General features: G+C 53.6%; 7 protein-coding genes across 7 annotated transcripts; 4 read left to right on the top strand and 3 right to left on the bottom strand.

Annotated features, from left to right (window-relative positions):
• Window positions 1–2,342: 2,342 nt before the first annotated feature.
• CGCA056_v005264 (Fumagillin beta-trans-bergamotene synthase) lies at window positions 2,343–3,305 on the top strand (the record flags this gene model as incomplete). The annotated part of the gene is made up of 1 exon (XM_037320517.1): window positions 2,343–3,305. One exon carries the CDS (start codon window positions 2,343–2,345, stop codon window positions 3,303–3,305), a length of 963 nt encoding a protein of 320 aa, XP_037180818.1.
• A 224-nt stretch (window positions 3,306–3,529) lies between these two features.
• xptC-4 (Dehydrogenase xptC) lies at window positions 3,530–5,828 on the bottom strand (the record flags this gene model as incomplete). The annotated part of the gene is made up of 8 exons (XM_037320516.1): window positions 3,530–4,299; window positions 4,331–4,432; window positions 4,485–4,698; window positions 4,752–5,014; window positions 5,062–5,191; window positions 5,243–5,504; window positions 5,569–5,599; window positions 5,648–5,828. 8 exons carry the CDS (start codon window positions 5,826–5,828, stop codon window positions 3,530–3,532), a joined length of 1,953 nt encoding a protein of 650 aa, XP_037180817.1.
• Window positions 5,829–8,673: 2,845 nt separating this feature from the next.
• CGCA056_v005262 (Uncharacterized protein) lies at window positions 8,674–9,697 on the top strand (the record flags this gene model as incomplete). Its single annotated transcript, XM_037320515.1, has 2 exons — window positions 8,674–8,836; window positions 8,898–9,697. 2 exons carry the CDS (start codon window positions 8,674–8,676, stop codon window positions 9,695–9,697), a joined length of 963 nt encoding a protein of 320 aa, XP_037180816.1.
• A 946-nt stretch (window positions 9,698–10,643) lies between these two features.
• CGCA056_v005261 (uncharacterized protein) lies at window positions 10,644–11,399 on the top strand (the record flags this gene model as incomplete). Its single annotated transcript, XM_037320514.1, has 1 exon — window positions 10,644–11,399. The coding sequence occupies one exon, from the start codon at window positions 10,644–10,646 to the stop codon at window positions 11,397–11,399; it is 756 nt and encodes a 251-aa protein (XP_037180815.1).
• A 189-nt stretch (window positions 11,400–11,588) lies between these two features.
• On the bottom strand, window positions 11,589–12,467 carry CGCA056_v005260 (NECAP-like protein; the record flags this gene model as incomplete). The annotated part of the gene is made up of 1 exon (XM_037320513.1): window positions 11,589–12,467. One exon carries the CDS (start codon window positions 12,465–12,467, stop codon window positions 11,589–11,591), a length of 879 nt encoding a protein of 292 aa, XP_037180814.1.
• An 805-nt stretch (window positions 12,468–13,272) lies between these two features.
• On the top strand, window positions 13,273–14,428 carry tif221 (Translation initiation factor eIF-2B subunit alpha; the record flags this gene model as incomplete). Its single annotated transcript, XM_037320512.1, has 3 exons — window positions 13,273–13,294; window positions 13,355–14,277; window positions 14,327–14,428. 3 exons carry the CDS (start codon window positions 13,273–13,275, stop codon window positions 14,426–14,428), a joined length of 1,047 nt encoding a protein of 348 aa, XP_037181810.1.
• A 2,664-nt stretch (window positions 14,429–17,092) lies between these two features.
• Window positions 17,093–20,707, bottom strand: egt-1-1 (Ergothioneine biosynthesis protein 1; the record flags this gene model as incomplete). Its single annotated transcript, XM_037320511.1, has 13 exons — window positions 17,093–17,162; window positions 17,232–17,313; window positions 17,366–17,622; window positions 17,672–18,192; window positions 18,239–18,314; window positions 18,364–19,057; window positions 19,339–19,625; window positions 19,676–19,697; window positions 19,749–19,762; window positions 19,817–19,931; window positions 19,989–20,227; window positions 20,284–20,402; window positions 20,471–20,707. The coding sequence occupies 13 exons, from the start codon at window positions 20,705–20,707 to the stop codon at window positions 17,093–17,095; spliced, it is 2,733 nt and encodes a 910-aa protein (XP_037181811.1).
• Between the last annotated feature and the right edge of the window lie 320 nt (window positions 20,708–21,027).

Here is a 21,027-nt window from a genome sequence, read left to right as displayed (position 1 = left end):
TCACTTCCTGAGCATTGATGCTCTTTCCACCATCCCCCAACCTCAACCAACTGTCTCGGCACATCATCATGGCTGAGCTACAATACGAACTTTCGCCTCGTTGCATGAAGCATATTCTATCGAATTTCCCCTCTTAGACCACGCGTCGACCGCTTGCGCACTGCATCTTGTTGGCATCATTGGGCGAGGCTGTACTATGAATGACAAGCGTTGTTGAGAGTTGCGGACGTGCCATTCCAGCTTCAATGTCCACTCCGAGCCACTTACAACCAACACATACGTCTCCAATGACAGAGATGTTTGTTTGCCTTCACCCTTCATCAACTGTCCTTTCCTTGTATGCTTGCACCGTTTCTCGGTCCACAATGTTCCTCACACCGTTGCCAGTGCGTTGTCAGGTTAGACCAGGCTCAAGTGTTTCTGGTCTCAGCCAGTCATGGAAACTAGAAATCCTCCTACCAAGTGCGTTGGCTTTGCGTCCTTGGCTCATCATGCCCTTTCTCTTCTCTCTATGAGGATCAAGTTTTGCGCAATCAAAATCTCCGGTGCGTTGCAATTGTTTGAATGTCGAAGACGCTTATGACAGCCGAGGTAGAAGTCTAGCTTGTCTTTCCACTTGTGCAGTCCTTGGCGAGGGTCATGAAGAGCCCTCGTGGCAATCAGGATTCAGAGATCTCACCTTTGATATTGGTTCAAGTGCTAGTTTGGCCGGGGAATGGACATTGCACAAGAGACAGATCAACCAGGCTATGGCCTTTCTCAGATGGGCCAAGGAGAAGAGGCTATTCTGTCGTGTCTAGATGGCGACAATGTGTCGGCCGGAAGTATGACTACGACCTGGCTAGTCTGCTCAATTACTTCAGCACCCAAGAAGAAATCCGGCAGACCTCCTTGTCGCGCAACCAAGATAAGGTCGAGAGCAAATCATGGATGTGGCCATGAGTATGCCGCTCGGTATGCCACTGTTTTCCCATCAAGCGATCTTGTCCTCCGGACATCATATCGAAGACGGTCTTTTGCCAATACGGTAGGTTTCTGACCATTCTCGGGGACGGAGAAGGATTTGAACTGGCCCATTCAAGGGCCGAACCAAGTGGCCAGAGATGCGAGCTTGGTGGGAGGTTGATATCCTTGATATCGGTAACACTGCCCGCAACACGCGCGAGACTGGAGACGGTTTTCAACCAGAGGGATGTACCAAACTGCTGTCCTCATCGACGCCTCCTCTCATCTTGTCCCCGGAACAATGCATGCCGACGATTCTTGAACGTCAACCCTTGATCTCGACGTTATCCGGCAATCTTTCGCCACAGGTCTTTTAGGACTTCGGAAGCGACTAAGCAACAGCCAAGAGAGAGACTGAGAGGATGGAAACTGTGACTATCACAGCGAGGGACACAGACACAGCAGCAGAGCAAGCCCCCTAAGGAAAGTGCAGAGAGAGAGAAACTAGCAAGCAGTAGCACTTCTCGTCGCGTTTTCTCTGTCTCGTAGCCGTCTTCAACACTAATCTTCTTGCTTATCGAACACAGAGATATGCTCTTTTACGGCCACGCCGAAACATCATTTAGAACCGAAATTCAACCATGTGGCTCGCATATTGTGTCTCGACCACGAACAATCAGCCACGAAGGCGTACACAGCGATGGTGCAGATGACCACACGGAGATGCAGATATGATCAATCACATAAGCGGCACAAAATAGCATGGGAATCTCCCATATTGTGTCTCGCCAAACTATTTGAAGCTGTCGAATTTCTCGACACCAATCACGATTCGCCAAGTTCCCGATCCGACTAGACCGCCGCGATGCATTCCTCCTCGGACGGCCTAGCGGCGTGGAGCCAAACTAAGCCGGCGGCCAGCTGAGGGCTTCAGCTTGCTGCAAGAACGCCAATAGCTTCGCTGAGAGAACATCAAAACTCCCCGAGCAAGGGCTGACGTGTGGCTGTCGTGTAAGCTGCTGAAATCGAAGCGCTGCCAACCACATTGCTTGTGTCGGTGATTTCTTTTCACAGACGGGGTTTCCGAGATGCTTCAAGAGCCGAGAATGGTGTCTCCGAACTGAGCAACTACACACATGTGGCATCCGCGATGTTTCTTGATTGGCAGTAATGGATACGGAGCCGCGACGACGGCATCCAGCCATCGCGGTGAGATCCAGCGATACAATTCGTCAGTGCTAGATTTTGTTACGTTCAAAACGAGTATAAAGCCTCACCTGTGGAGTGTCTAACTATTGTTCATGTTTCTATAATCATCATCACCTCCTTACCTCATCACCACCGCTGAGAAACTTATTCCAGAAGTATTGCACCAGAAAGAGCATCAAAACATCAAGATGATATCAACAACCAACCACCTCAAGTTCTCTTCTTCCCTGGCACTCACCTTACAACACCTCAACGATGCCCTCACCACGCTCCGCTACCATACCCACACCCTCTACCTCTTCACCAAAAACGACATCAAAACGATGCTCATCCCCCTTTCTGCCCTGGGCATCCTCACATCCCTCCCCGGGCCTCCTCTAACCTCCCACCCAACATCCTGCCCAACCATCCTCTCAAACCTGCCCGCCCTCCTCCTCTGGCTCTGGCTCAACATCCTCATCCTCTCCGTCTCCAACCAGCGCGATCCGGCCGGTGTCCTCGAAGACAAGCTCAACAAGCCCTGGCGCCCCATCCCCTCCGGCCGCGCCTCCGCCGCCCATGCCAGACACCTCCTCCTCGCCGCCGTGCCCCTCACCCTCGCCCTCAGCTTCCGCCTCGGCGTCGGCTCCGAGACGCTGGCCTGCATCTGCGCGAGCTCCTACTACAACGACCTCGGCGGCGCCGACGAGCACTTCCTCATCCGCCAGCTCGTCAATGGGCTCGCGTACCCCGTCTACGGCGTCGCGGCGCTCAAGATCCTCATCGCAGACGCAGGCGTGGCCGAGATCCTCCCGGGCGCGTACGCGTGGCTGGGCCTGCTGGGCCTCGTCGTGGGCACCACGATCCAGGTCCAGGACCTGAAGGACTACGAGGGCGACAAGGCGCGCGGGAGGCACACCTTCCCCGTGATCCTCGGGGACGCGTTCACGAGGTTCGGCATCTGCGTGGCCCTCATGTTCTGGTCGCTCGTTTGTCCTGCGTTTTGGGGCATCGTGCAGGTCCGCGTGGCCGGGTGGGTGTGGCTTTCTGGGACGCTTTTGGCGGCAAGGATATGGTGCTGCAAAGGACCAGAGGCGGATCGGCTGTCTTTCGTGATGTGGAGTTGGTGGGTGATGGGGTTGTTTGTGCTCCCCCTGATGCGAGTGGCGTGAAGTGGCGGTCATGCTGTGAGGCTATTCGATGAGCTGGGGAAAGGGGCAACGCTAAAGGCATCATGATGGGCACGGTGATGGTGATGATGAACAGAAAAACAAGTCTATGGTTAAGCAGCCTTTTGTAAGACGCAAAGTCAGCCTTTCTGGCTGGATGGGTATTATTATAATACTACAAGCAATTAAGTGAGATGTTCACTGTCTATCCATGATTCGTCTGATGATCAGGCAGACTGTCCGTCACCGCCTACGGGACCTTGTCCGACAGGCCACTGAGGCTGTCCCATCGGGCACGACGCTTCATCTGCAGCGGCCTTGATGATATCCGCCGCCTTCTCCGCCACTGCGTACACCGCTGCCTGGATATGTCCGCCCGGGATCATCGGCATAATACCGGCGTCCACAACACGAAGGTTGCAAGTTCCGTACACCATCAACTCAGAATCCACAACACCGCCAAGGTCTTTCGGCAACATGCTCGTCGTGCCGCTAGGGTGATACTCCGTGCCCACCAGCGGCTTCAGCGCCATCATGAGCTCCCGCTCGTCGGTAGAGTTGTACTTGGCGTCGACTACTGGAAGGAGCAGCCTCATGGCGTCTGTGGCCATCAGCTTCTGCGTGAGCTGGAGACCGAGTCTGATGATTTTGCAGTCGAGAGGGTCCGCACAGTAGCGAGGGTCAACTACGGGGGCGTCGTAGACGGAGGACGAGGATGGCCGAACGGTGCCGCGAGACAGGGGCTTCTGGTTTGCGATGGAGATCTGACCCCATGATGCGGCGAGGAGTTCGTACGCACCGACGTCTTCGCGAGCCAGGTGATTGAGTAGAAGGACCTTCTGCTTTACGTAGCCGGCTGCCACAGCGGACGGGGTGTCGAGGGGAAGGAAGTCGAAGGATTGATTCTTTGAATGGGCGAGAAGGGTTCTCCATTCGTCGGCGTGATGCTTGAGCGCTGGGAAGGCGACGGTGTTGATCAGAGGTGTTGTCAAGGGACCTGAGAAGGTTAGCTTCACGTCGTTATGGACAAGGGCATGACTTGCCCGTCTTGTTGGTCAAGAACTGGTCCAGCGCATCTTCGAGCTTGTCACCGTTGAGATCATTAGAAGTGAAAACAGATGCATTAGAGTCTGAAAGCATGTTAGATTCAAGCATAGATTAGGCAGGCTCCTGGGTGCTTACAATCATATGGGAATCTGGCCATGGGGTGATCCTGAAAATTGTTTCCAACTCCGGGCAGATCGATCTGCGTGGAAATATTCAAGGATTCCAAAACTTGACGAGGACCAATACCGGAGACTTGAAGAAGAACAGGCGACTGAATGGCTCCAGCGGCCAGGATGACTTCTTTGTTCGCAGTGACGGTTCTGTTGATATCCGACAGACCAGATGAGAGCTTATACGGTCAGAACTCGGAGGGCCAATATGTAACTCATGACAACGACTTACCTCGACGCCGATAATCCGGCGGCTTTCCTGGTTGGTCAGGGAGCCGGGCAAACCTACGATCAGCCGCGTGGCCATGTGGCCAGTGACAACGTGAAAGTTGGAGCGCGCGTTGGCAGTGTCGAAGTAGCCAGTTCTCGCATCGGATCTCGTCTGGTTTGTGGGGGACATGCTCGAGGCGACGATCATAGCGCCGGTCGGGTCACCCGAGTTGACGTCGTTGGATGTATGGATACCGACCTCGGCAAGACCTTGAAGAACGCTGCCTGTTTCCGATTAGCTTCAGATCATTCCGAATCTAGGCAGTATTTACTGGATGTGTTGTAGATATGCTCCGGGTACGCCACGTTGATGGGACCGTCAGTTCCGTGGAAAGACATGTTGGGCTTGATGTTGAACTCGTCACTAATGCCTTGACCGACGTTGGTCGTGTACCTCTCAACCTAAGTTGTACGTCAGAATTCTGGCACCGCCTCAGTTCAAGGATTTCATACCTTCTTGAAGTATGGCAACAGGCCATCCCATCCCCAACCGTCGTTGCCGAGCTCCTCCCAGGCGTCGAAGTCTGCAGCGGCGCCTCTGGTCCAACACATTCCATTCACGACCGATCCGCCACCGACGACCTTTCCCTGGTTAATATCTCGAGTCTTCCCGTCCAAGAAGGTCTGGGGCGCGGTGGGGACATCTTGACCATAGCCGGAAGGGGGCGTACGTCCAATGTATCCAGGGATGATGACCCGACCCTCGCGGCGGTCACTGGTGAATTGTTAGCTTGTTTTCACAATGAAGCAATGAAACAGTCTAAGAATGGAATATTCACAGGTCGCCGGCCTCGATTACGAGGACACTCGCTATATCTGGTCAGCGTAACGAACCATAGTTGGCAAAGGGGTAAATACCATCTGGATTCTCGCTGAGCCGGTTCGCGACCACGAGTCCGGAGAGGCCGCCACCAACAACGACGTAGTCGTACTCATCGAGGAGAAATTTATCAATGGTCTGGTTGGTGATGTGGAGGGAATTCGAGTAAGGAAGGAGCAGCGAGAGGGCGAAACAAAACAAAATTTTGAAAGGATGCATCTCGCACGCCGCCCAAGCCGCCCAAAGAAATCAAAATAAAACCTCCAATAAAGAAGAGCAAAAAAATCCTCCAAGTCCGATTATTGATGTTGTGTGTTGGAAGGGGGGACAAAAAGAGGTCGACTTGGTGGGGTGAGTGAGGTGAATGAGTGTAAGAGGGTCTGAGACCGTCGCTCGGTGTGAAATAGTGGAAGGAGTGAGGCAGGACTTGCTCACCGACGCACCTTCAGTGAGCCATCCGCACCTCGAGGGATCCTATAATATATACTCGAACTTCTGCTCGACTGCTTTCTTCCATTCGAATCGTCGACTTTTAGGGTTCTTCCCCACGGTAATCTCTTGAGCATCTTTGCTCTGCAAGACATGGCATGACTACGAGATGGAAGGACTGCTGCAGAAAGGCCGTCGACCCACGATAAATCTCCTTAGAAGAAACATTCAAAAAGATCTGAACACAAACTGGAAATATCTGTGGGTTCTAGCTCGCAACGTTTTCTTCGTCTGACCATTTTCATCGTGGGCGTCGGTTCAGCCCGCTGATCTTGCTTGCTTTTCCGGGTCGCCGCCCCTCTATAATACAGAATTGACTGAGACGATCACGCGGGTGCATGGATACGTGTTGAGGCAACGCAAACAAAAATACATCAACGGTAATTATGAGTTGGTCATGTGATGATGCCGGCGGAATCCGCTACCAGGGACGAAGCTTGCCAGGCCGTTGGTCATGAATGCGCGACTCTGACTGCTGTCAAGCTCGGATGATCATATACAGCCGCAAACAAGCAAATGCCGATCGATTAGCACTTGTTGATCGATGTAATGTGTGGTTGAACACTACCTAACACCCAAGTTGCTCTGTTGTTTACAAAATAAATAGCCAAGCATTCTCCCTAGCATCGTTATTGGCGAAAAGAAAACCAACAGAGCGATTTGTGCTCGCTGCTTAAGTTGTGCATCGCATGACCCGATCAGCAGATTCTTCAAGATTAACCCACGTTGCTAAAGCTTTATGCTATTATGAATGAGACGCTACTATTGGCATGGAGAGCTCTCACCAAAACTTAGCAGGGGAAGGATGCTGTAACTGGTCTAACGCAGGGGAATCCGAACGAGCGATCTCACTCTCGAGGAAGGGAGAAATGCTTTCGGGTCGCACTTCACGTTGGAATGGATGGCAATCATGTCCTCTATAACCCGTCGGCAGTGTGCCTGAAAGATCCATAACGAAGGCCAAGAAGATGGAAAGAAATCACATATTGAAAGGAGCAAAAACGAAAAGAAAGAATTGCCCCGGGTCAGACTCGAGCTGACGACCAACAGCTTAAGGATACTACGCTAGGGCTAAGGATAACATAAGACTGCTGCTCTACCGACTGAGCTACGGGGACGTATTGTTAATGGAAGAAATAATTAGATCAGTACTTGAAGGTTAGACTGTGAGTTAAGTTCTCAGGGTAGACTGCTCAAAGGGGTAAATGCACCTTGAGGATTTGAGAGTCACTTCCTGCATGTAGGTGACCGTCTCCCGTTCATCCAGCCAACTCTGATATACTAAGCTAAATAAGCTAAGCAATAGTTCCCGTTTGCAGAGGGAAGTAGGAATGAGTGACTAGTTCGCAAGCTTTTGAGTTCTTCCCAAGTCAAGGCTTGTCCAGCAAACCGACTTATCGCCGAGGAGCATTTGGCCTCACCTTACTTCATCCCAGTCACACTCCGTAGAGGTTGCTAGAAGTGAGTCACGTTAGCAAATTGATGCCGCAATTATCATTCTGATAATGATCATTTGTCCTCAACAAGTAGCAAGCACGGTATCTCAGTGGTAGCAGCGGTGGACTCATAACCCAAAGGTCCCTGGATCGAAAATAGGCCGTGCTAAGTCGAATCTTTTTGCCCGTTTTGAAGAAGATGCCGCAAAAAAAAAACATCAAGAAGCTCCCGAATATAGCCTCAGCCAGTAGAGAGTCATGAAGACCAGTCATCTTTCCAGCGTGGTTCTGGACCGCTACACCCTCGCTGGGAATCTCACATCATGTCTTCGTCTGCCTGCCTGCTAGCCTAGGAAACTCACGGAGGAAACTCATGGGTCGTTCGTCGTGCCGTTTAATCTCTATGAACATTATGTATGAGACTGGGAGCACGGGTCCGTAGAATGAGCAAACAAGCCAGGAAACAGGAAATAAAATTAAATATCATGTTTGGTGTGACAGTGCCCGTCGGGAGACAGTGTGAAGGGATGGTCCCGATGGCACTTACTTGCTCGGACTTTGATACTCCACCGAAGCCATCAACAGAATATGTTCGCTTTGCTCGGGGAAATGGGTCACCAAGCAAGGGCCGCTGATGTGCGACGGATGCTAGGTCGATCAATACATTTGCGGCCGTTGGTCGGGACCAATCACTGTCATGTTCGACCATTTGCTCGTATTCGATGGTCACTCAAACGCTATGACGGAAAAACCAGAATTCAACACAGAATTATGAAAGTTGGCCTCCGTATGGAGCTTTCCTCGGACTTTGACTCTCAAGTCCAGAGAGATGAAGGAAGGCAAATGCTGCCGTCGTTGACCGAGGTGAAGGTGCCATCGCCCCACTCAAATTGGTATTGGGCCAGTAGGAAGCTCCCTGATGTAATCCGACCACCACTCCTACCTCGAGCTTCGACTCTGACGCAAGACTCCTGATATGCTCTTCATCCAGTTCATACGAACGAGTTTGCAAGATGCAAGCGTTGGCGAGAGCGCTTACCAGAAAGAATGGGATTCCCAGGAGAGCCATGTGGCCTCCCAGGCGATCCCTCCATCTTGCACCACCCTTCCTCCTCGATGACTACATACCACGGTACATGATGTTGTCCTCCATCGATGAATCCAAAAAGCGCTCCAAGGCGTACCATCACCTCTCAAAATGCAATCTCTGTCCGCGCCTATGCGGCGTCAACCGTTTCGAGACGACGGGAATGTGTCTGATTGGCGATAACACAAAGGTCAATGTGATTGCGCCTCATTTCGGTGAAGGTCTGGAAGCAGCTGTCCCAAAGCAAGGGTGCCGCACACTGACCAGCCGTCACAGAACCATGCGTCCAGGGGCACAATGGAAGTGGCGCGGTATTCTTTTCCGGCTGCAATCTCCGCTGCGTCTTTTGCCAGAACCATGACATTGCCCATCAGCGCAATGGCCAGGACCTGACACCCGAGGAGCTGGGCGAGTGGTACATCAAGCTGCAGCAGGTCGGCCGCGTCCACAACATCAACCTCATCACTCCGGAGCACGTGGTTCCCCAGGTTGTCTTGAGCATTTTGCATGCCAGGCACCTAGGCTTGAAGGTGCCCATCATCTATAATACCTCGAGTTTCGATTCGCCTGAGTCGTTGGAGCTGCTCGATGGCTTGGTCGACATCTATCTCCTTGACTTCAAGGTCTGGGAGGTCAGTTCATCCAAGCGTCTTCTGAAAGCAGACGACTACGCGGCCACGGCGCGCGAGAGCATCAAGGCGATGCACGCGCAGGTTGGCGATCTTTGCTTTACTGGCGATGGCATCGCCAAGAAGGGCCTCCTTGTACGCCATCTGGTCATGCCAGGGAAGGAAGTAGAGGGACACAAAATCATGGAATTCCTGGCCAAGGAGGTTTCCAGGGATTGCTTTGTCAATATCATGGAGCAGTATCACCCAGATGCCCACGTTGGCAAGGCCAGGAGACGTCCCAAAGCCGGGGCCGCCAGCGCCGAGTCTGGTGGAGAGGAGGTTCGATACAGTGAAATCAATCGAGCCGTGTCGGATAACGAGATCTCCTCGGTCCGGAGGGCGGCGGAAGCAGCTGGTCTGTGGCGATTCTGTGACCCGCCTCGCCATGATGGTTTCAACATCTGAACCCCCTTGCATCACAAGACAAACGCTAGCATGCTTCTCGGCACCTCATGAAGGAAACATGGTGGCATTTGGCTCCTCGCAGTCGGCGGCGAACTGAAATTGGTGCCATCATGCCAGGCTCGTTGCTTCTGTGCCGCAGCCATGCCGACGTCGCGTGGCAACCCTCAGGTGTGTTGATTCCCTTGAAGTCGTAATCAGTTACACCTACCTTCTCGTTGATACCATCATAAGGGTTATTACGAGAACCACGGGCCTCTTTAACAACAAGCGGACGCTGACTTTTGCAGATGGTAATGGCCAAGAGTGTCAAGAAAAGTACGAGGTTTCCCACCCTGTACCATGTTGTTGGAACCAACAAACGTTGCCGAGTGCCGAGCACCACGCGTCTGATCATGTTCAATGCGGGGTTTCCATTGTTCGAAGCTCTCGTCAAATTAAACCGTAGGCTGCCAAGCCAGTTTGTTCTTTCGTCAAAAACGCCTCCTCATCCTTTGCGTACACAGCTAAATCTGGACCCCTTTGGCTCTTTGCTTTATTGAGAAACATCGGACGAGAGCCTTGCCGTCCCTTATCAGAGGAATGATCCTAAACCGTCAACTAAGTTTGCGGATAGGCAAATTCACCTTTGTTTCGATCTGGTCAATTTTGGATACAGTGGGAATTTCTGCAGCGGAACGCCCATCTATATCTGAAGTGACGATGCCGAACAGACTTCCGGAACCTCTGCTCGTTTCTCTATCACCAGTTTACAGCCTCAGTCATGGAACAACACGTCCAAGCAGCGGTCTTCACTCCTAGATCTGTGCAGAATCAAGATGCGTCGACCATATCTTCCGAAGATTCACCAAGTCACAATAGCTGTCTACCCCGCCGCAAGGGTTCTGTCACAGCATATCCAAGTTCCCAAACAGCTTCTTGTAGGAGCAACGTCAGGCGAGGTCGAACGATGCCAGTCAACAACATATCACTCAACACGAGAGTCAAGCCGGCCTGGTCGGTCTTCACGTCTCCTGGCTCTTTCGAGCAACTGTACAACGAGAGGGCATACCTCAACGCTTCTCTCAGGGGCCAGGGCGAGCGCTCATTCGAGCTCATGAGAAGGCTCACCATCTTGCATGAGCAGATGGACAGCTTCTTGCCATCTGACGAGCGGCGAAGGTCTCGAAAGAAAGCCGCCTTGATCAAGAGCAAGATCACGGAAGCCGCCGCACAGGAGAAAGCGATTTCCATCCGACTCTGTGATATCAATGCGGAGCTCAACATCCGAGAACGATGGATGCAGGTTCAACACGAAATCTACGAGCAAAGATATTGCTACTGGGCCATGGAATCACCCGTGACCGGTTACATGGCATCGCCAACGGACCTAGCCTCGGTCGTCTCCACGCCGCTCGATGCCGCTTCGCCCGTCTTCTTCCCGGTGGGATACTATCCCATTTACAGCCCGATGCAAATGACGCCGTGTCACGAGCCGGAGGCGTCGCCCCCTGAAATGTGGGCCAACAACGAGATGAACGAGACACCGATCGACGCACTGGGAAATCACGGCCTGCAATTCTGCTATAACACCCCCCAAAGCCATGCCCGAACGGCTGACGAGGCGTCGAGCGAGCTCCCGGGAGCAGACATCGCGAACAAGAGGGGACGGAGGATGAGTCTGCCGCCACTGAGGTGTCTTTGGCCCGGACAACAAGAAAATTGACGACTGGCTCGAGGTCATGATCCTCACAGCGCGGAGAAGATCTTGGTTGAAATTGTTGATATGGTGCTTTTTTCAAAACATGCCAATGGACGCATGTATAATAGCTAGGCAAACGACGCAGGGAATCTCTTGCTCAAATCAGTCCTTCCTCCTATGCGCCCCCTTTTAGTGTATCGCAGCTACCGCCCCTCAGGCGAACTCTCCAAACTGTCCATCGTCGAATCCCAGATCCTGCGCAGATTTCCTCTTCTCCCGCTTCTGGTCCCGCACGCTCTGGGAACTCGGCGGCGGTGGCAGGAAGCTTCCGTTCCCGCTGCTCTTGGGCGCAGCAGGTGGCGGCGGTAACGAGAAAGCCTGCAAGCTCGTGCCGTCAGGCGGTCCCGTCAACGACGCGGCCGAGGGCCCCCTCGACCGCCTCCCGAGCTTGGAGCCGCCAAAGTTGATAGTGATGGTCTCGCCCTCCTTCAGACTGTAGTCCTTGGTCTTCTCCTCCTCGGCGCGCTTGCTGTTCTCGGCAGCCTGCTTGGCATGGCTCGCGTCCAGCAGGCCCAGGCTCTTCTGGGCCTCCTGCAGGGCGACGCCGAAGTCGAAGGCCTCGCTGCGCTCCTCGAAGCCGATGCCGAGAACAGCCTTGCGGCCCTGGTCGTCCTGGACGCGGACGGCGAAGAAGCGGGAGGAGTCGAGGACGGGCTCCACGACGGTGATGGAGGTGTAGGGGGCGGCGGCGAAGAGCTGGCCGTTGGAGGGGTCTTCGAGGACGATGTCGACCTTGATGTGGTTCTCCTTGGTGGTGATGCCGGCGGGGGCGCCCGGGGCGACGGGGATGACGGCGCTTCCCGTGGCGCCGACGGGGACGGGCTGGGCGGCGGCGGCGGTCTCCCAGGCGGTCTCGAGGACGCGCAGGCGGGCGGTGAAGATCTGGCGTTCGGTCCAGCCGGCGGCCGTGTAGCCCTTGTTGGAGGCCAAGGGCGGGATGTTGTAGACGTGGGCGCCGGAGGCGAGGAAGAGGATGCGCTGGATCGCGTCGGCGGGGAGGGGCGCGCCAGTTGCGGGATCGGTGGTCTCCATTGCTTGCTCTCTTCTGGCTTGTGTGGTGAGTTGAGGTGAGCTTTCTCGTCTAGCTCGTTCGTTCAGGGAGGAGGAGGTGGTTGTTGGGGAGGGCAGGTTCGACGACGGGTGTGTCGGTGGGAAGCAGCAGGAGAGAGCTCGAGCTTCATCACTTATTTGAGAAGGGGGGAAAGAGGGAACTGGGTGCGAATTGGATGGTGCTCAGGGGGGGGAGATGAAGGCTTACAAGGACGGGAGCTTGGTTAGCTGGGTTTTTGGTGGTGTCAGTGTTTCGGGAGTGGAGGGGACCCCGCTGCCGGTAGTGGGATGCTTAGGTGATGATACAGGCACACAGGACCAGACAGGGCGATGAGACCGCTATTTGGTGGTTGGGAGGACCCTGGAAGGAGACTAGGAGGCACCTTACCCCCAAGGTGGCCAGCCCAACGGTCTCGGCGATAAAAAGATACCTTGCTGCTTGGTGGGAGGGTGCTGATGATGTCAGGTAGCCACATATCGCAGGGAGCAGGGGGGAGCAGCCCCGCCTTCTTTTCGCAAAATTACCCCGCCAAATCACAGCCATCAATCCCACCACCGACACGGCAAGCTCCATGCGGGTTGAGTCACTCTTCCCAAAATTTCCCAGAGCTTCAACATCGCGACATCACGACGTCGACTGTACTCCCTGACAGACCCCGCACCTCGACGACGACCGCCGACTCCGTCTTCAACTCTTGCGGCGCCCTCACAGACAACGCGATATCAGTGTATGCTACGAAGCGCCCTGTCCAGGTTCCACAGCGCATCCTTCTTCCGAGCCGTCACCATGGCCACCGGCGATCTCGCGCGTACGTCCCATGTCGTCGACTCGTCTTGCCCACCTCCAAGCTAACCTGTCTCCTCTCCAGCATCTGGCTCCAAGCCAACCGAAGACCTCCCCGTCCGTCCCAAGCAGGACACCTTCGACATCGTCAAGACATATCACGACCTCCTCCAAGACCCAGATCTGACAAAACCTGTCGCCGCAATCGAGGCCCTCATCACCCTCCTCAACGCCTCCGGCACGACCACAGTCTACGAAACCCTCGACCTCGTCAAGCGCCACTCCGACATCCTCCGCGCATCCGTCAACAACCCCGTCCCTCTCCAGGCCGGCACAGACCTCTTCCTACAGTACCTCGTCTCCTCGCTTAAGCAGCAGGAGTCCGGCGCCGCAGACACCTCCCCCCACCAGTCCTTTGAGGCCGTCCGCACCCATCTCCTCCGCAACGGTCGCCTGTTCGCCTCCCGCGCCATCGCCGCCCGCGACAGAATCGCCGACGCCGGCTGGCGCTTCGTGCGCGACGGCAAGGTCGTCCTCACCCACGGCGCATCTCGCGCTGTGTCCAATGTGCTGTTCAAAGCCGCGGACCAGTTCGGCGGCGGCGCGAATGGCGGCGGCGTGCGGTTCAAGGTTGTGTACGTCCGCGACGAGCACCGCGTGGCCGAGTCGGACCGTGTCGTGAAGGAGCTGCGTGAGAAGGGCATCCCCGTGGCCGAGATTGCCGAGCCGGCTGTAGCACACGTGCTGGGGCTGCTGAGACAGGTGCATATGGTATTCGTGGGCGCCGAGGCCGTCACTCAGAACGGAGGCATCATCTCTAGGATGGGCACTTACCAGATCGCGAAGCTGGCCAAGGAGGCCGGGCTTCCCTTCTACGTCGCCGCCGAGTCGCACAAGTTCGTGCGCAAGTTCCCGCTCGACCAGAGGGATCTGGGATTCCAGCAGCAGGTGCTGGACTTCAGGACGGATGCGGCGAGTGTGCAGCCGGAAGACGCTGTCGATTACACTGTGGGTCTCATCATGCGTTCGATGATGGATATTTGCTAATGAATTGCAGCCCCCTGACTTTATTTCGAACTTGGTTACAGAGAATGGCGTCAAGCTGCCCAGCTACGTCTTTGAGCAGCTGCTCGACATCTACGGAAGCTTGAACGGTTGAGCAAGCTCAAAAGCTTTGCGTTGATAATCGTGGTCTACAGTTTTCAGTCAAGATGATAGAGTATGGGTAAGACAAAAGCATCTGCTCCGTCGCGGATGCAGCGGGTTCCGCCTCGGCCGCATTGTGGAGACAAAAACCGGTCCACAAGTTAGCTTGGAGTGGCCGACTGTCCGGGAGGAGCTTGAGCGGTCGGACTTCGCATCCCGCGCGGTCATACAAACGGATGAATGTTATATGAAGTGGATGGTCTGTGAAAAGGTACTTGAGGAGTACATGTCGCTGTAGAAAGATACCTCGCTTACTGCTCAACTCCCACCCCTCCCAAGTGGGCAGAATATGCAGCAGTTCATCGGCAGGACCTGCCCACCCACACACCCGTTCTGAAAGAAGGAAAACATCACCTTTTGTTCAAACGGCATTCTCGCCGAACTTGACTCACGTTTACCACGTACGTAGGAGCTATCCTGCATGTAATATCCATCCCTCAACCCGCGAAGGTTTTCCCGCGCTGCGGCCCCTGGCACGCATCCTCCATCTCCTTGCGTCCCAGGATCCGGCCGAACACGAGAAAACGGAACATGCTTACACGTGTATATGTGTGTGATGCGGAACTCGGCGGGAAACAGTCGGTTTCTTTGCTTTTTCCCTCGGGCATGGTTGCGCGAACACCCCCCTCTCCCCTCATTTTGAGGCCGTAAAACCCCACATTTTGGGCGCGGGAACCCCCACGAGCGAAAGGGGGTTTGACGTCACGGTCACCGGGTCACATGTATGTAAGACGCCCGCCGCGCCCCCCGTGTCCTACCTTGCTGCTTGCTGCGCGGCGTGAGAGTGAGGGGTTTCGTAGGCATCGTGAGCTCTGTCTGTTTGACCCTGGACACCGGGCAAGGGAGGTAGGAGAAGGGGTGTCGGGATGCCGTTTTGGGGAAGGACATGTTGGACGCGTTAGAGGGGGAGCTTCGTTACGATGCTTGACCGGTGAGATGTAATCGTAGCGTTCTTTTCATGGAAGACACGAAGTATAGGGTGATGAAGCTCCCCAGAGTCGAGCGCGGATGTCATGGTTGTTGGTAACTTCGATGTTTGGCAGAGATGCCCACTTCTGTCATTAGCAAGTGTTGAATGAGCTTTACACCCTGAAGCTAGAAGGGTTGATGACGCGGCGATAGTCACTGTCTGTCCTAGTCGCTGCCTGTGGTGTATTTCTGACTAGTATTCTGAGTCGTCGAAGGGCCGAAGAACGTTGTCAAATAACGACTCAGGTCGTGTTCCCACTGGCATCACCACGCATGGCTTGCCTGGTTTGAAACCCATGAGCACATATCTTCACTTCAATTGCGTTGGCCTCCTGAGCTTCCGGCACGTCACTGAGCGGTCACCCTTTGTACAAGTGGCTAAAGAAGGGGTCCGCGGGCGTGAGAGACAATTGAGTTGCTTAAATATCTCGCAGTCTACAGGTAGAAAATAGTCAAGAAACAACATAAAGGCTGTTGGCCTGGGTATCAGCCCGGACCATTTCGCGTCAATGGACAAAAGTGTCTTCCTCTGTCTTCTCGTCAATGGAGCCAGTCTGGCAAAACGGACCTCGTAAATCCATATCGTCCGTTGACCTTGATGTCGCCTTGCTCTAATCCGACGATTCATACGCAAACCCGTCCTTTCAGCTGTGCAACTCAACAAAGCTGTGACATACTCGATCCGATTACCAACGAGGCCAAAGCGTAGACATATTCGCAATCACGACATATGCCACTTAATCACTGTCACAGACAGGCTTAATTGTTGCAATCAGGCCATGGGAGTCAGCTGGATAGTTAATTTTAAAGAAGGCCCATTCTCTGCGATCAGAACCGCATAACACATTCCGGGCCACGATGAGATAAACTTGCTTAAGAAAACTATAAGAAAAACATCCACGACAGAAAGACTCTCCGACAAATTTTCGCGTAGTCTCGAATATGATGTTCCACCTCATTTGACCCCATGAACAGCAAGGCATAGCTATAGCTGATAAATCAGGACAAGAGCGCAGTTCCCGCTGGAATCTAGGCTGTAGAATTGAGAACATCTCTTAGTCGTCACCCGCATTTGTCGCTTATTCATCCCGAATGATGTTTTGGCACTGTTTGGGGAAATTTGGCGATTAGCTGGTTGTCTGCAGTTTATTATGGCGCAACGTGACATGAAGAATGTCGTTATTCTGATATTGCATGAACTTGAACAAAATGAATTGCGGCGTAGGCCGAGACTCCTTCTTAGTGATGAAAAATACTTCAATTTATACGAATCTTTTATGGTTAATGTTAACGAATGTTGAATTGAGCTGCCCTTAGTGCAGCTGAGGCAATGATAGAAAGTATGTCTGACGTATGCTCCCCATTTTTACATACGCCCCTGGTTCCATGACATGAATGGTAGCGAAAGCGTTTTGGTATAATACAGAGGTCGAAGGTATTCCAGACTGTGACCCCGCTAACGCCATGCTGTAGCGATCATAAGTGACATGAATTCCAGCTTTTTGAAGAGAGTGAAGGGAATGAGGGCGAAGTTGAGTCGGCCTCACTGTAGCCCACTGTTGAATCGACTGGCTACACGACGCAAATGATTAAAGATTGTACTATTACAACATGCAAGTATGAGTGAAAGACTGGGGGTTCCAGGCGGTTATTTAATGTCCCTCACAATACGGGCACCGGCCCAGGCATAGGGGTAGTTGCGCTGATACCAGTTGACACTAGATGTTGTCAGTTGCCGCTCATCAAGCCGGGATATGACATCGATATTGGCGCGAAGGAAGACTTACAAGGATCGGCGTCCCGCGATGATCGGGTGGGTAGCCCAAGAGCCGCCGAGAACGATGTGGTGCTTGCCATCGAAAAAGTCGGCTGTGCGTCACTTTAGCATCAATACAGTAGTCTCTTAATGATTAAAACTTACCAGTGTACTGGGGATACAAAGGCATGGGCTCAAAGCCTTCATGCCGAGCAAGGGGCGTGCTGGTCCACTCCCAGACGCCACCGAGCTCGCCTTGTCCCGCGAGACGACCGCCATTGGCCGTCACGGGGACGGGATGCCAATGTTGGAAGCCAACATTGGCGCCGTCGAGGTCCATGAAGAGCCCAGAGCGAGCCTTCTCGGCCTCGAGGGAGGCAAGCTTTGGGGGTGTCTCCTCAACACCGTCGTTGGAGAGATGTCTATCGCTTGTCAGCATCCCTGTTTACTGAAAGAAGGTGCCAGGCTCACCCGTTAACTGCCGGAACCGTTCGTCCGAGAGTGCGCTCAGCTTCCATCTTCTTCAGGTTGTGGACGTATGTGTAAATGCTTCGGGCCTCCTCGAAGCTTGGCATACGACCGCCCATCCATGCGGCGCAACCGGACAGCTCATCGTAAGATGCGAAGATGGGCCAGTCCAGAGCATACTTGAGCGGCACAAGACCGTAGACTGTGCGAACAGCCATGCCCTCGAGGAACGAATCGGGTAGAGAAACGTTTCTGTGATCGTTGACGCCATTGACGCCATTCTTCGCACCGTTTGTGTTCCCATTGACGTGACCATTTGTGTGTCCGTTAGCATGTCCGTTGGCGTGTCCGTTGGCGTGTCCGTTGGCGTGTCCGTTGGTGTGACCGTTAGTGTGTCCATTGGAGTGGCCGTTGCCGAAGCCGTTCGTGTGACCGTTCGTCTTGGTGTCGGACTCCGAGGCATGAACATCAGCCCAAGAAGCGGGAACCTGCTCGATGTGGTTCTCGAACATGTATTGTGCGTACTTCTTGTGTCAGCGCAGACTTGCTTCATCAAATGGGAAAACTCACCTCCTCATTAGTGATCGGCCGACCCTTGGCCTGGAATGAGTGAACATCGACTCTTCTGGACGGTTTCTCATTGTCCCTAGTCTCTGTGAGCTATGCTTTCGAAGCCGCAGTTTCCATGTACTTACCACCCAAAGTAGCCGTTGATGCCGGCATCAAGTGCAGGCTCGTCCATGCCGACCTTGATGGACTGAGCGGGAACATCGTGCCATTCGTTAGCAACACGTGCCTGGTGAGCCTTCTGGGCTAGGCGCTTGAAGTCCGGCCGCTCGACATCAGGCGGCGGAAGAGTCTTGTCGCTTTGGATCATCATGTAGAGGAGAGTCTCCATGTGCATGATCTCGTGCTCAAAGCCGACCCAAATGCCTTGTGCAATTGGCCTGGGAATATTATCGATACCGTCTTTGTAAAGACTTCGGAGTCTCGAGCGCACGCTCCGCTGATACTCGGTGATCTCTTCGACAGCAGGCCATTCGTCCGGAATCTCGGAGTGAGAGTGGCACTTCTCGGGGTTGTCGACATCGGGGTCAATGCCTCGCTCAAACATTGGCTGGAAATGCGCCGGCTCAGTGGCTGGTTTCTTGGTTGTCTTTGTCAATTGGATGTCCAAGAAGCCGGGGATATGACCGAGGTAGAAGATGCAGGCGTTCCGAAGCTTGATTGGCTTATCCAGCAACTCTTCTCTGGGAAGCATGCTCTGTGTAACGGCGTCCCAGGCCGTCCACAACGCCTCCCAGTCGCTCAACGAAGGACAGGGAGAAGATGCATAGAGATAGGGGAGCAGGCTGAAAGGCATCTTTGTCTTCGAGATCATGTGTAATCCTACTTGACTGTCAGCTCTCGAAACAATGTTCTGGATAGCACCGCATTCTTGTAAGTGTTGCGACTACAACAGTAGGATTCACGAGTTCGTCATATGACGATGTCGGAGCCAGTCGCGTCCGATATCTTACGATCCGGGGAATGCACATCCACCTTTTGGGCAATTGGCTCCACGTTGCCGGCAGACGTGGGGGAGGCTTATGGGGTGCATGATGCTGCGTAAGGGGTGGCAACCAAAAATCCCGAGTTCCTGATGTTGTACACAGAAATGATCCACTCACCATGCTCATCGCCCTTGGTCCAACGGCCGGTCTCGACCAGACCTGCCATGCTCCAGAGGTTTTCGGCTCCACGTTGGGAGTACTTCAGGCTCTGCTCGACCTGGATTCGCTCATGCTGCCTGATTAAGGTACCCAAAACGTATGTGTCTCGGACTGGAGAGAAGAAAGCCTGATGGCGGCCACCCTCGTCGTCGTAGACATACTCTCCAATGACCTCCCAATCTTTGAGCTTGAAAGCTTCTTGGCCGAGAATCTCGTTCGCATTGGTAAGTCCATTGAGGATGAACCTGAGATTTATTAGATAAAAGCTTATAACTGGCTTTAGCTTGTAACCTACTCGTGAGTGATCCCATGTTTGTCTTTGGTTGCAAATGTCAGCAATATCCTACCACATGATCAGGAGCAAATACCATTGTAGGCGTGACTGTAAAACGTTAGCTTTTGGTATTGTGTTAGTGAAGGAACACTGAAAACATACTAGACCTTCGCTGGATCGCCGCATCTGTCCAAACCAATAAGCATCTTGTCTGACGGCGCGAGGACATCGCTGAAATGCTTCAGAAATCCAGCTGCGTCGTAGCGTTCAAAGTTGCCTGAAAGCCAATGTCAGTGTGAGTCGAAGCCTAACAGCTCCTTTGAGGAGTGCCCACCGATACTAGATCCAAGGCTCACAATGCACTTGGGGCGGGCCAAGTTGAAGGGCTTTTTCAACCACTCTCGACCATCATCGTAGGTACCCAGCAGTCCGTGGCATTGAACGTGTCGAAACTCAGGCAATTGCGCCAAGGTGCGCTCCAACTCTTCGCGTGAGAGGTCCAGGGCGTAATAGTCGATCTTCTTCCCGGCATCCTCGAAAGCCTGCAACAGAATCCCAATTTTGCGAAGATTGCTTGAATTTTGGTCAGAATCATCCCAGAGTCACCATTCAGCAAGGGAACCACAGACCCACTCCCCAACTCAATGACCATAGACTCCGGCGATATGTTCTGCGCAATCTCTCTCGAGGAACGGTTCAGAACTTCAATCTCATTATTGGTGAGGTAATATTCTTCGAGATATGTGATCTGTATGAATTGTTAGTGCCGATCACGCAAGACGTGGCTGAGCCGATGAGTGGTCTAAAAGCACGTACATCCTCGAACAACTGCAGGCCCCGTTCGTTGTAGAGCAGCAAGGTTGGGAGCCTCCGGGGTCCGTTTGTGGGGTTCCACATGGAGAGGATGTCGTCTTTCAAGTTTGTTTCAACCGCAACTCGTCGAACATCAATGATGTCAACGCCATGCTTGCCGACTGACTTAACTGCCTTCTGCTTAGCCGCCTTGGGGCCAGCGTACGGGAGGCTGTCCTGAGAGACAGCGATTGAACCCATCGTGACAGGAATTCAGTGTGTGAAAAGCCAAGCGCTGAGAGTTTGAATCCAGACCAGGTACAACAGAGCGGAACAAAGGTAGATGTTATATGAAGGACGTTGAAGGTAGCATGTGCAAAGCAGTACGGGCTTGGGACGAGAAGAACGGACGGGTACCTAGAGCTTATAGCCTCCACGACAAAGGTACCTGGGTCTCCCAGGCCGGCGGAGGCGCCGGCAAGCGGACGGAGATACACGTTGGTGTTGCCATGCTAGCAATAGGGTAGGTCCGAGACGTGTACCAGGTGCTCTTTGTGGATGCGGACATGGAAGTGGTGACT

Source organism: Colletotrichum aenigma (assembly GCF_013390185.1).
Source record: "Colletotrichum aenigma strain Cg56 chromosome Unknown KSG_Cg56_contig03, whole genome shotgun sequence".
Classification (NCBI taxonomy): domain Eukaryota; kingdom Fungi; phylum Ascomycota; class Sordariomycetes; order Glomerellales; family Glomerellaceae; genus Colletotrichum; species Colletotrichum aenigma.
This window is presented reverse-complemented; position numbering and strand designations above follow the sequence as displayed.